General features: G+C 37.8%; 1 protein-coding gene across 4 annotated transcripts in view; it reads right to left on the reverse strand.

Moving 5' to 3' along the window:
- The window catches only part of RFTN1 (raftlin, lipid raft linker 1), a 95,517-nt gene that overhangs the window by 45,282 nt on the left and 36,528 nt on the right, over positions 1 to 13,707 (reverse strand). For 3 of the 4 annotated variants that reach the window (XM_064413675.1, XM_064413695.1, XM_064413685.1), the window contains one exon: positions 9,570 to 9,756. In XM_064413675.1, the coding sequence (XP_064269745.1) occupies positions 9,570 to 9,756 (187 nt within the window). Of the gene's footprint in view, positions 1 to 9,569; positions 9,757 to 9,876; positions 9,908 to 13,707 lie in introns of those variants that run through there. The other variant, XM_064413680.1, reaches the window with a different exon arrangement.

The following is a 13,707-nucleotide window of genomic DNA, read 5'->3' on the forward strand; positions in this document are numbered from 1 at the left end:
GCAGTTTTCATCTCAGTTTTTCAGAAGAACACATGGAAGAACATTAAAAATAAAAGCAAGCCTGTCATCCTTGGAATTGATAACAAAGCAGTTATCTAACACTTCCCAGAGAATCAAAAGATCTAGTTCCCAGTGAAGAACTAATCCTGGCCAGCAGCTGTTTGATGCCTGGCTACCTAGAGGACAGGTACAGAAGTTTGAACTGGGAGTGCTGAGGAAGCAGCAACACAGGGGCTTGCAGGCTCGCCATGCTTGCAAAAGCAAGCCTGTGCAAAAGGCCTGTTCTGGGGACTGGGACTGTGTGACACGTAGCTTCAGCTACAGATGGTCCCAGGGGCTTTCCCGAGACACTTCCAGTTCCCTGGAGCCATGCGATGCGTGGGCTGCTGACTGCAAACTGGCAGTGTTTCCTAGGCAATACTGCAGACATTTGCTGTATTTGATCCTCCCACTTTCACACATGCTACACTCTCACTTCATTTCTTTTCTCTCACTTACACCTGAACAGGTGGCAGCAGACTGTGCATTGTTTGGTAACACTGAAGACCTTTCCCTATTTGTTTTTTCCCTCTTTTCTAGGTTCTTCTTACAACCTGTGGTTCCATTCTCTACTTCATTCTGGACAAAAATTTTAACAAAGTGTTAAAATACAAGTTAAAGTATTCATGAAAATTCTCCAAACATCTTTATAGAATTTACACAGGTCATTACTGGGGGACTAACAGTATTCCAGAACTACTCCTCTGCAACAGGCACATATAAATTAATTTAAGCAGCAAGAACAACTTTGTCAAGAAAATAAAAAATCATTTTGAGAGGGACAACACGTGTACTGCAGACAACCATTTTTGCTGTTCTAAAGTCCTAGATAAGAAAATCCATTCTGTGCAGATTTTCTGCCACAGATGAACTTGAGAACGTAAAAATAAACTTTAGAAAGCCTTCCTGCTAATGTACTTACAACCAGACCTACTTTTTTTTTTTTTATCTGAATATGACTAACAGGAAAAGTAGTTCTGATGTTATCTAGCCACATTCTAGACAGAAATAATATGAACTAGGGCTCTCTAATGCTCAAGCAATCAATGAACTATCAAAACTGCCACTCAATATTGCAAAGTCAAGTCCATACAACACCAAGTGGAGCAAATACAACTCTCAAGTGCTTTGGCTGTTGTATAACTACAAACCAGAAGTGTGGTACCAGCAACAGGCAGCAACAAACCAAACCTTTTTAGACAACCAATCCCATTTTAATGGGACAACTGCACTAACTACAAATGCAAGGAACAAACATCTCCACTATTTCCCTTTTTGGAGAGAAGGTCCCTTCCAGCCCAGCTGAGGAAGCCACTCCCCTCCCTGAGACTGTAAAATGCTAGAGCTCAAATTCAAAGTCAAGATATTAAACCCCGGAAATTAAGTATGTGTCATGTTATTTTATGTGCCCACCCATTTGGCAAAGGCTGTTCCTAACTCTGGCACTGCTGTGACCCACATGAAAATTCACTATTATAATTACTCTGAAAGAATGAGAAAGACTGTATTTTAATGTTTAAATCCCCTGGCTACCTGAAAAAATAAATCCTTTTCAACCTATATTGGTAAAGTTTACAGACAGGTATAAGGAAGAGAGAAGCTGGCCTTGAACCACTCTCTCCTAATTCCTCTCCTGCTCCTGAACAGCTCCCTGAGCTCTGATTAGGTGAAATTTTTTTGAGGACCTGTTTCCAAGCTCTTTGAAAGGAGTAAGAGTTATCTGAGATACAGATTACATGCATAAAAATATAGTGATTATTACTGCAGCTGCTTAAAATGTCCTGTTTAACTCCTTCAAGGAGCACTTACTTTAAAATACACTTGCTGCTTGGAAATATTTAATTGGAGACAATTAATTCCTTCTGTAACAGTTTGGGGGCTGCCTCTGCACTAGGGCTCATGAAAGAAATGGCATCAAATACAATTGCACTCTGTTATGAGCATTATTTTACAGAACACATATAACAGATCATACTAAGTGCCATAAAGTCCTTAGTTCAAATCTTCCAACAGAAGGACTCTGTATTTCCAAGAAGTATTTTTCCATGCTCTCAAGTAAATTATGTCTATATATGTTAAAAGAAAGGGGTTTTTTTTATACTGGTAGTTTTCACCTTTTTAGGAAAACTTTAAAAAGCCTGTTATTCTGTCAAAAACAAATAAACAGAACACATGCCATAGCTTTTCAAGTGAAAATCATAAATACCTGTGGATGTCACAGACCACAAAAATAATATTCTGAGCAAAGCTACGTGGGCAAGGAATTGTTTCCAGACTCTATGCAATAAACAGCGGATTTCATACATATATCACAAAGTATGTCATAAATATAAAAGTCTCTCATTAGACTCTTTGAATATTATTAGTATAGCCATAGAGGAGTAGATAATTATAGGTACAGGTAAATTCTGTATTAACAGAAATTCATGTAGCATTAGTTTTATTAATTTAATGGGACTACTTTCAGGACCACTTTCATTAGAAACCGTGAAATAGGTTTCTAATGACAAATGTACATCAATCAAGATCCCAGAAGCAAGAGAAAAAGTCCAAAGAGCACAGTTCTGTGCACTTGAATTCCTCTTCTCTCTTCTGAAAAAAGGACTGATGTCAATCGTGAGAAATAACCAATAATCCATACCCTGGAGTCTCTTACAAGTTTTATAGCACAGGATGTTACTGGGAGTCCAACGTATAAAATATTTGTAAATTAAACGAATGGTTTTATGTAAAGTTGATTTTCACTTTCCCATCATAAAATATTTCTCAAAAAAAGCAGAAGAGAAAGAGAAATGCTGAGATCAGTTTAGTCAAAAAAATATGTAAGCTCCAGCAGTTCTAAAGATCTTCCTTTTCTTCTGGCTGCACAGTCATCAAGTTTTTCCTTTTCTTTTCCTCCTCCTAAGCTGGAAAATTGAATCTTCCTCCCTTCATTCCTGCAAACATTTGGGTTTTATTCCTCTGATGAAAAAAAATCCCTGGGTTCATTAAAAAAGGTCCAGCCCTGAAAGAAGCACACCTGGATACACTAATGGTGTACCCTTCTTGGAAGCCAGGATGAACTGGACAAGCTGGTACATCCAGACGCACTACAACATTCAGTACTCACTGTGACACATTTTGGGATACCAGAGAGGGAACACAAGGGACAGCATGAACAAAACTAGCACTTTCCCTGCAGTTTCCCACCCCAGGAGAGGACAACCACTGGCTGGCCATGGAGATTGCCAGAAAATTTAATTGCAACTTACAACCCTGGGCTTTCATTTGTTTTTCTTTGTTATACATTGTTTATCATTAACAGTTTTCCTGAAGGAGGGCTCTGCTGCCACTGTAGGTAACCTCAGTGCTCACCATGGACAACCTTAATCACAGGATGGCAAAGAGCTGAGGTGGAATTTCAGTCTACCTGGTGCAGTGCAGAGGGACAGCATTCACAAGCCTGGTGGGGTTGGGGTAGAGGGTACCCTCAAATTTTACCAATATGGAAACTGCTCAAGACCACAGACTTCCAAAAAGTGTCATCCCGAATCCTAAACAGGGCTTCTAGTGCCACTAAACAAGAAGATTATACATTGAATAAATAAGATTTTAACTTATACTTGGAAGTTCACTGGCCAAAAATATGTTACAATGGTTGTTTCACTAGGTTGTCATTTCCTGCACAGCTGTTTGCTGTTAAGCACCATTTCATGGTAGAAAAACCATAACCAGCTGTGGAGAACCAGTAACTTACACAGTAACTATTAAAGCTGACAACTTGGTGTCTGTTACAAACTGGATTTCCAATCCTGTTCAGATACAAGAAGGAATTGAGGAAGCCAACATTTGGTCCTAATCTTCCCTGAAGTTCCCTATGCCCATGAGCTCAGCAAGCCAAAACACACTTGTAAACTTCCCAGACACAATAAAATTACTATTTCATTAAGATGATGCTAAGAATGTAAACACAGTTTTGATATTTTCCACTTCACAGGAATAGATTTACCATTCAAACAAGAACTGTACACTCATAACAAACTGGTCTACATTACAAAACCAATAAAACCACACCAAAGTGGTTAACATGAGCAGCTGGTATCTCTACAATTTCAAGTTAAATTTCCAGCAAAACTAAGTATCTTAAAATCAAGAATGCAACAACTAAAAATCCACAGAAAAAAACCACACCATTTTTTAATAAAAAAAATAAAAGCAGGTATATTGTATCCTAAGAGCCTCAAGTCTAACCCATGTGACACTGTTTTAATGTTATTACCGAAACATTTTCTTTACTATAGGAAAACTTATCACTGAAATACGTATTATTAGTTAGTAAAATTTATAAACTTTTTTTAATTACAGAATGTAAAGTTTCTTGAGAAAAGTCTGGGCATGTATTGATACACAGACATCTTTAACGTGCAATGTTTATAATTTTCAGAATGCAGATGAAAGAACATTTATTTTGGGTCACTGTTAAAAGCCATTGTGAGGAAATATGTATTTCTTTGAACTTGTAACAGATAACAAGCCTTCAAAACTCAAACCATTGTCCTTTGAGCTAAAGGAAGATATCTGTTGACTCTTGGGCATGGAATAAATATTATGAAGTTGAAATCAGCCTGCTGAGAGCAACAACACACACTACGTTTGCACACAAATCTGTTTGATCCCTAATGCTCATGAAGGTAAATTCAGATATTTCTCATCTTCAAGCTTAAATCCTACATGAAAACCAAATAGACACAGACACATATGCATTTATGTTCAAAATAAAAAGATACTGTATTGATGCAAAGTACCTACTTTCACCAAAGTGAAAACTCCGAAGTGAAATACCAGCAAAATCAAGAAACTAAAAATCTTTGTTTACTATTAAACTTTTGAACCCAGTCTGTCATATTCCTTTGCAGATAAACAGAGTTCTTGCTATCCAACTGACGATAGCTTGAATTTGTCAGGACTAAGAGACACAAGAATTACAGAAATAGAATCAGAATCATCTCATCAAGTGAATCTCTACAACACCCGACACCTCATTATTCTGCAGAAAGGGAAAACAGCTGCAAAGCTGTTTGAGGTCAAAACAGAAATTTAGAACATTTAGAAACGCTAAAAAAATTATGATTAAATTAAACTACTTAGTCGACTTCTGCAGAGCAATGTTTTCCTGTTGGCTGCTTTATTTACTGAAGGCAAAACTTGTAGATGGTATATCCTAAGACACAGTTGGAACAATGGAGAGAAATTCTTCGGAATACCATTTATATCCCCTGCTTCTCTATCATGGTGAAATAAGCATCTGCAAGCATGTCAAAACTATTATGAGCAGACAGTCTATGAGCCCAGACCCTGCACCTTTCCTGGTAAAAGAGAATGTAGGTTGCTTCCCAGTGCTGAGTACTTAGAAAGAGACAACAAGACATTTTAACTGACACTGGATTTTGAAACTTTAAGATACCAGACAGGGGTATCACACTACAGGTTGCTGGGAACAAGTTAAAGCTGCTTTGTGCTATGGTTTTGTTGTAATTTTGTTCAGGGGCTGACTTAGCAGTTTCTCTGCAGGAAACAGATAACCTGCAACAGCCACAAGCTGTCCAAAATAAGAATGCACCCAAGACACCTGCACAGAGACTGTTAAAGAAAAAAAAACAGTGTGTGTGGAAATAAAAGGCCAAGGAGAAAAAGGTTATTGCAGACACAAAGAACTACTGATTTCTGTTCCTTGGGGGAATGGAAGCAACTTATGTGTTACTCTCCTCACCCTGGTTAGCCAGAACCTCCCAAGTACATGGACCTTCCCCCGTTCCTCCCATCAGCAGAGACCCACTGTCACACGTTCACACTTTTCAGGTATTCCCTTTCCTGAGATTTTAAGTGTAAATCAGTGTGAATCTGCTCTTCTCAAGCATGAGTGTGAACAGCAGGCCACACCTACGCTTCACTCTTGGGGCCTTCCCTGAATTCAGAAAAAAAAAAATCGGCAAAAACCTGGGCTCAAAGAGCTTTCTTCACACAAGTGATACAAGATTCTTCAAGATTACTTCCTCAAGAAACCCACATATCTCACAACTCAGCACAGACAATAGAAGAGACAACTACTTTTTAGTTAAGTCCACTGAAATTTAGAGGGGGAAAGTATTCATGAGCGTTGAATTTATTATTCTTTTATCTGACTCTATTCTATGTGACTTTCAAACCACTTTCCAATCAACTGCTTAGTGTACACCATGCCATTAGATGCTAAAGAAATATTTAAATTTATTATATGGAATTTAATTAGAGCAATGGCAGGGTTTTTTAACAACTTGGTAGACTACCTTCATGCCCAGTGCCTTTAAAGAGTTAAACACACCTACGTTTATTTCACTTACTTAAATTGAACGTTGATGCCTTTTGCACTGCAAACAATTGCATTGTTGATTTTTTTAAAAAATCTGTCCTTTAATTCCATATCTTCCCTAACACTTCTGGTGGATAATCCTTGGTTTTCAACATGTACAGCTTCCATATATGATAGGGTTGTGTTTCTTCAAACGTCCTACAGCAGGAATGACTCCTATTTCCATATTTACCACAAATGATTACATAGCCAAGATAACAAAGCCAGAGATACCAGATTAAACAGAAAGCTATCGAAGTGACTTTAAAAGTCACCTTAACATACAATGCCATTGCAGACTCACTAGGAATATTTTGAAACTACAGGACAATGGCAAAATAGGATAAAAATAACACTAACAGGTAATTTCCATGAATTCTAATGCACAATATGCCTCAGCACTACCTTTTCCATTTTATTGTTGAACAAATTCAGGCACTGCAAATCTCACTGACAGCATGGTGTTCCTGATACCCATCATCTGCTGCAGCTGGCATAGCCTCTTCCTACCTTTGGGGAGGCAGAGCTATAAAACTAAGTCCTCAAACCACAAATCAACAGTATTCATTTTAAACCATAAAGCTGACACAGAAAGGTGCAACAGTGACTAAAGACTAATTTAAGCATTCAGTTCTGTCTCTGTATAGGTGGAATTGGCATTACTGTAGGCACTAATGCAACAATTTCATTTCTGTTCCATTCAGAGAACAAAAAAAGGAAGGTGCAAAACACACTTGGTATCTGCCAGACAACGGACAGATGAAGTGCAGAGTGCTGGAGCCACCTGTGGTGAAACACCTGTAGTGAGAAATGAGCTGCAGCCTCAGGTGTTCTGCAGGAAGTGCCCAGGAAGCCCAAGGATGTGCCCCACACCAAGGTACAGAGTTTTCTATAACTCTTTCCTCCCCATGAACACCATACCATCAAAGGGATGGATTTGTACTCCACAGCATAAATGTTACCAGTGATCCTACAACTGTGGCTCGATTACTTTTACTCCTAAAATCTTATGACAGAAATAAACACTCATCTGATCTTAGCCAAAGCACACCTAATTTCTACCCATGATTTAACTGTGATACACAGAGACTGCCTTGAGATGACAAGACACCTGACAGTCCTCAGGGGGAAAAATATAATTTCATCGTTATCAGCAGTGTAATGAGAAAGGTTAATTAAAAAAATTAACAGTATGTCTTTTTTCCTCATACTGTTACATATTTTTAGTCCCCAGCTGTTTGTGGAATGACATGAACTTGCAGTTCAGATACAGGTGGTTTCTATACAGGCCATAGTTATTCGAAATCTGTGCAACACCCACTCTTCTTCATCACACTTGGCAATGCAAATATTTGTTGCACCCACACACTATGGGAGAAGCTGCTTCCATACTCTCAGCCAAACTCAGGAACATTTAAGCTACATGAAACATCAAACTGATGTAATTTCCCTTTCTGGTACTTGTTTTTTTCCTGCTTCACCACGTCTCTTCCGCTTCCCTAGGCAGTCAAAAATGACAGATAAGAAAATGCAGAGAAACGGACTGTGACTGTAAAAGGAAATATAATTGGTTCAAGACTCTCTACTGTCTTCAATTTTGTACAGTCATTTACAGCTGTCTAAAGTGTGTGACACTGGCACCCAAGTGAGTGAGCAGGCAATTAAGATTTTGTACTCTTCCACAATCACTCTGCACAGATGTGATCTACTGGACACAGCGTGAGAGCAGTGGCACTGAGCAAATTTGCTCTTCCCTGACAGGCCTTCAGAGCTCAGACCTGGAAAATGTTGAACCCTCAAGACCCCGAACCAACAGAAGTCCTTAAGCACTTATTTAACATTACAAACTCGTGCATGTAAATACTTTCATTGCTTGCAGCAAGGTATTGTGTAGGCAGGGAGGACAAGGCCCCACAACCACGCAATCTCAGCCCACCATCACTCAACAAGTCCACTGTTCAGCCAAACATTCTATGCTTTAACCATAAAACTGGAAGCCATTTAAACAATAACAACAGGCAAGCCACCATGAAGTTCTGTATTATTAAAATTAAAATCAAGACAAATTAAGAGTTATTTTAGAAGCTTAAATTGCCTGTGACACCTAATGCTTACATACAGTTGCTAACAAAATGCAGAAATTTTTCCCTAGGTCAGAGGCTGAATTTCAACTCTATCCATAACCTCTATCAACTGGCTACCAGGCTGGAGCAAATTGAATGGTGAATGGTTTGCTTTTTAAATAGAAGTATAAACCAGCTACATCCTTTCCTTCAAGCATCAGCACAAAGAGAAGGACTAGGATTGGCAGATGGAGGTTTAATAATCTGCCAGCCTTTAGAATTGGTCATGGTAAGAAGGGCTGGACTGGGGAATGCAGCTGATGTAGGAAACTGTAGAGAATGTCTGCAACAATACAGGTAGCTGCAAAAGTGGGGGTGGTCAGATAATATTAAATTATGTTTTAAATAATTAACCACGAATCATTTGTTTACAAATATCCACATTTTCATTTTCTTCTGGGCTATAGCACATCCTATAGATTTTTTTTAGAAATCACATTAACACATAAAAGAACAGAATTCCTGTTTCTTTATTCATCTTCTGACTTTATATAAAATATTCTTAATATATTTTAATAAGTACACAAAGCAGGAAAGCAATCTTTTTATTTATGGAGCTTGGACTGACTAAAACTTGTATTGTTTAGAGGAGAGAAGGGCCTAAAGTCTAGGCATAAATTTAAGAAGTATGTGTTAGTACTACAGCTCTCAAATTAATTGCATTAACTGTAACCATCTAAACACAAAATATGCCTTTTCTAAGCAAACAATTCTCCCATCATACTTTAATCTAATAAATTTTTAAAGGGTACCAACAAGACCATCCTCACAAACTGTCATGCATAGGGCTTGTTTGTTTGCCTCTCATGACAACACATCCCAAAATACAGAGCATATTTCAACTTGTTATTCTCTAAGTTGCCTGCCAAACTGCAGACAAATTGTAAACATGAAGAACATGTTAAGCCTATTCAAGCCCACAAAACATAAAAAAATCAAGTCTTGCACAGTAAACTCTGCTATAATTTCCTGATGTAGGTCAAAACTCAGCAGGAAATCACATTGTCTATTTTTATCCCAGTTCACTGGAAGTGCTTTACCTTTCTGTTTTCTTGATAAGCACAGCCCTGAAGATTTGTTCCTGGGGAGTTTTCTCTTTCTCATCAGTTGGTTGCACAAAAGGGTGGACAGCAGCCAAGACAAAGCCCTGCTGGTACAATTCTTCCAGCTGAGCTGGAAGATCATACAAGGAGGAGAGCTTGATTGCAGATGATCCTGGCAGCTCAGCTGGAAACAAAAAGAAATTGGTCAATAATCTGACACTGGACTATCATGTATTTTAAAATCCAGGCTCTTCAGAGTCAAGTAAGCTTCACACTGATCTACAATATTAACACCAAAACTGACCTTTCCTGAGACCCATTTTGTATTTCATATTTTAAGCAGGCTGTCTTGGCGAAGGACTTGAATTACACAAGAGATTCGTGCAATTAAACAAGAAATCAGATACATTAAAATGCCAAATCCACTACACAGTCTGGCAGAGATAAGTCGAAGAATTTAATAAAAACAAGGCAGTTGGTCAAAAGATATTCTAGGTTTTAGTAGTTGTCATAGTAATGCAAGTAAAGAAGAGTGAGCCATGAGTCAAAAACACAAAACAAGAGAGAAGAGTCAATAAAGGCAGAACATGTCAAATTCAAAAGCTATAAAAAGAAGCATCAATCTACACAAAATCAGACTAAGAGATCACTGATGCAAGATGCTGATGAGACCAATTCTCTGCCAAAATGTCTGAAGAGAATTTTGTAAGTATATCGATAATAGAAATGTTGAGTGCTGCATACCTACAGCAATGAGAAACCTTTTAGAATAAACACTAAATCTTATACCTCAGGGTTTAAGCAAACCTATACATATTAGAGGTGAGGATGAGACATAGTATATGAAAATAATCCTTCCCCAATCTGCTTACTGCAAGGTTTTATGCCTTCCTGTCAAGTATTTGTTGCTGACTCCTGTCAGACACTTGACATACACATGGATATTTTAGTCAGTATAGCAATTGCCCTTATTTCTTTGTAGTCTTGTGGGATTCCAAAGAAAATCCCATAAATCACCTAAAACAATCTTTTATTCTCTTCTTCTCTACATCAGGAATTCCTCATACACTTTTCATATTTTATTGGAAATGACATCTCTCTTTCCTGACCTTTGCCTCTTCATTTCCATCTCGCTTGGAGGATATTTATTATGTCATCTAAACCATGCCCGGGCATAGAGGGTGGCGAGGTCCTGGATGTTCTTCCCTCCCACTGAAACCAGGAGGGAGGGGATGTTGAAAGAAAGACAGCAAAGGTTCCCAGCACCTTGCAAGCTTTTGCTAAAAAAAAAGCACTGAAGAACAGTTTGTATGAAATAAGCAGGCAATGCAAAATAAGGTTTCATTGTACTGCTTTTTCCATCAAACCGTATGGCTACCCTTTATGAATAATTTAAGGAATATAAAAAAAACTAATAAATCTTCAAACCAAATAATACCAAGGAATAATTTAAATAATAGAATGGATGTGCTTGGTATGTTTTTTTCCTCACATAAGACCACGTTCCAGAAGGGAATAATGGAACTTTCTGACCAGGAGTTTAAGATGTAGAATTTTTTATTATTTTTACAAATAAAATGAGATCCAAGAAACATGCACATTGACAGACAATAGGGCTCTACCTTCTACAACAGCATACAAATCACTTCAGAGTTCTAAAAAGAGATGGCACAATGAATAATGCGTAATAAATAATAAACCAAACAGTTACTTACTGGAGCCTACTGGGGATAAAAATAAGGAAACCCATTTTTTAGAGAACTCCATTCTCCCTCTTGTGCTCAGAAGCTCCAAATATTTTTGACTAGACTGCAACTAATTAATTTCTAAATGAGGGGTTTACTTGGATAGAATGGAATGACTAAACACTACTCAGTACTGTTAATTCTGGTCAGAGTGCTCCAATTTTTAACCATTCCCTATGAAAACTGATGCAGACCTGGCGTACATATGTAGCATCAGGATTCTTCTGAGGATAGCTTGAGTAAGATTAGTAAAAAGTCTAGTCATTAACACGGGAGACTGACTGCTTCCTCCTAAAAGCTAAACATGAGGAAAAAGTGTGGAAATGCATGTAATTGGAGCCTTGGGATGTAACTTGATTAAAAAAGAAACGTAATAGGAAATAGAGATGGGTGGGATCATCCAGCTAGTTTATCCTACTACCTAGAGGCAGGATCAGTTCTAGTTTAGTTGCTTCTCCGTTTTTCTCATCTATTTTTAAAAACCTTTAGTAATGGAAATTCCACAAGCCCCCAAGTCATTTTTCAGCACTTCTCTATTCTTCCTACTCAAAACCCTTTGCTAGCACGTGGCCTAAATTTCCCTCTCATAAATTCATGATTGTTACTTCCCCACGAGAGTATTTCTTTTCTGCAACAGCATTTTATAGCTCCTAACACTATTCATGCCTTAATCTTACTTTCTTTATACTGTATAAACTCAGACCTTTCAAATGCTCCTGTTCTCCTGTCTTCTGTATTTCTAAGTAACTTTTGATGTTCTCTCCTTATTCTCTTCAACTGGTCTACATTTTTCTTCAAGCATAGTACCTGATTTTGACCACAGTGATCCAGCACAAGCCTCACCACTGCTCTGTAGAATGGAAAACTCTTAACACTTACTACATCCTAACTCAGTTTACATCATCCTAGGGGAAAAAACCAAAGAAAATTCTCCCCATAACTAACAGTGGCCAATTTTCCTGTTCTTCGTGAATTTTAGCATTTTTCCTTTCAGTTCTCAAGGGCCATTCTGAATTCTGACTTTCTCAGTATGAACAGCACTTCTCAGACTGGCAAACTGTAATAAACACACCCAGCAGTCATTGCTGCAATATTTAATGAAAATTATGAATTTTAACAGACTCTGACCAGAACAATTTTAAGCCTTACAGCTAATACATCTTTTGGGTTTGACACTGAACTATTGCTAATTTCTCCTCGGACTAGAGATCCTTCACAGCAGACAGACAGTTCCTGTTTAACAACTGATGCCCACAAGGACTGAGTTTTCTGGACCTACAGACCTGTGCTGTGCATTCTTGTCACTCTCCAACTGGTCTGAATTGCACAGATTCCTCCCCCATATATCCCTGCTACACATCATCCTCTGGATATTTCATAACACATTTTTTCCAGTATCTTTCTGGGCATTAAGCTGGGCTAACAATCTCACAGGTCTCTTTAAATGTAGGTTAAAAAAGGACACCACATTTTTCTACAGAGTTGTATTCATTCTTCAACAGTCTTCAATCTTTAATTATAAAATTTCAATTATTTCTTCAGCTAATTCCTCTATAGTGCATACATATAAGTTTGGCCTATTTGGAAACATCTAATTTAATAAATCAGTTGTCAATCTAGTCCTTCCTTACTTTACCTTAGAAAAATGCTAACATTTTCAGAAAACCTTACCCAGTTTCCAGTAAAATATATTAAAATGCTTGGTTTAGTTGTTAAGGAAAATTCTAACTATATCATTTTGGAAGCAAAAGGAAGACCAAAACTGTGTACAACAGGGACCTGTGTAAGGTAAAAAAGCAAATGAAAAACCAAATAAAAACTTGTATAACACCAGTGCTTATAAGCCTTTATTTTGCAAAAGATAATGCTGACTGCTTTTATCAGCCTCTTTTTTGCTCTTGAACTGCAGTTGGCCCTAAGTTTTAGGTTCTGGTCCATATTTGCACATTTATTGTTGTATTTCCCGATGTGACCTCAAAAGATTCCCTTGTTTATCATCTAGATGAGCGTGTAAGAAACTTGTACATGAAAGAGGCCACATTCTTCAGTTTGGTTAAGGTTGAAGGTGGAAATAGTAGTGCTAGCTGACTTTGGACTGGATCACCAGATCAATTAGTCTGTTGCCTGATACCTACAGAAAACTACAACTTTACAGACTCTTTAAAAAGAAAGAAAGTTTGTGTTATACAACTGATATCTCTAAGGTGACTTTCCTGAGTCTAGGCACTTGTGCATTCTTTGCTGCTAATGGAAAATCCTGACCAGATATTATCACTTAACCTCATCTTACCACAGAGAAATCAATAAGAGGAGTGAATTTCCATAAAAATCTACAGGTTTTCATGTACATTTGAAAGTGGTCATTTCTGTAGCTCCAAAAAGCAATTTAT

Source organism: Passer domesticus, chromosome 1 (genome assembly GCF_036417665.1).
Source record: "Passer domesticus isolate bPasDom1 chromosome 1, bPasDom1.hap1, whole genome shotgun sequence".
NCBI classification, from domain to species: Eukaryota; Metazoa; Chordata; class Aves; order Passeriformes; family Passeridae; genus Passer; species Passer domesticus.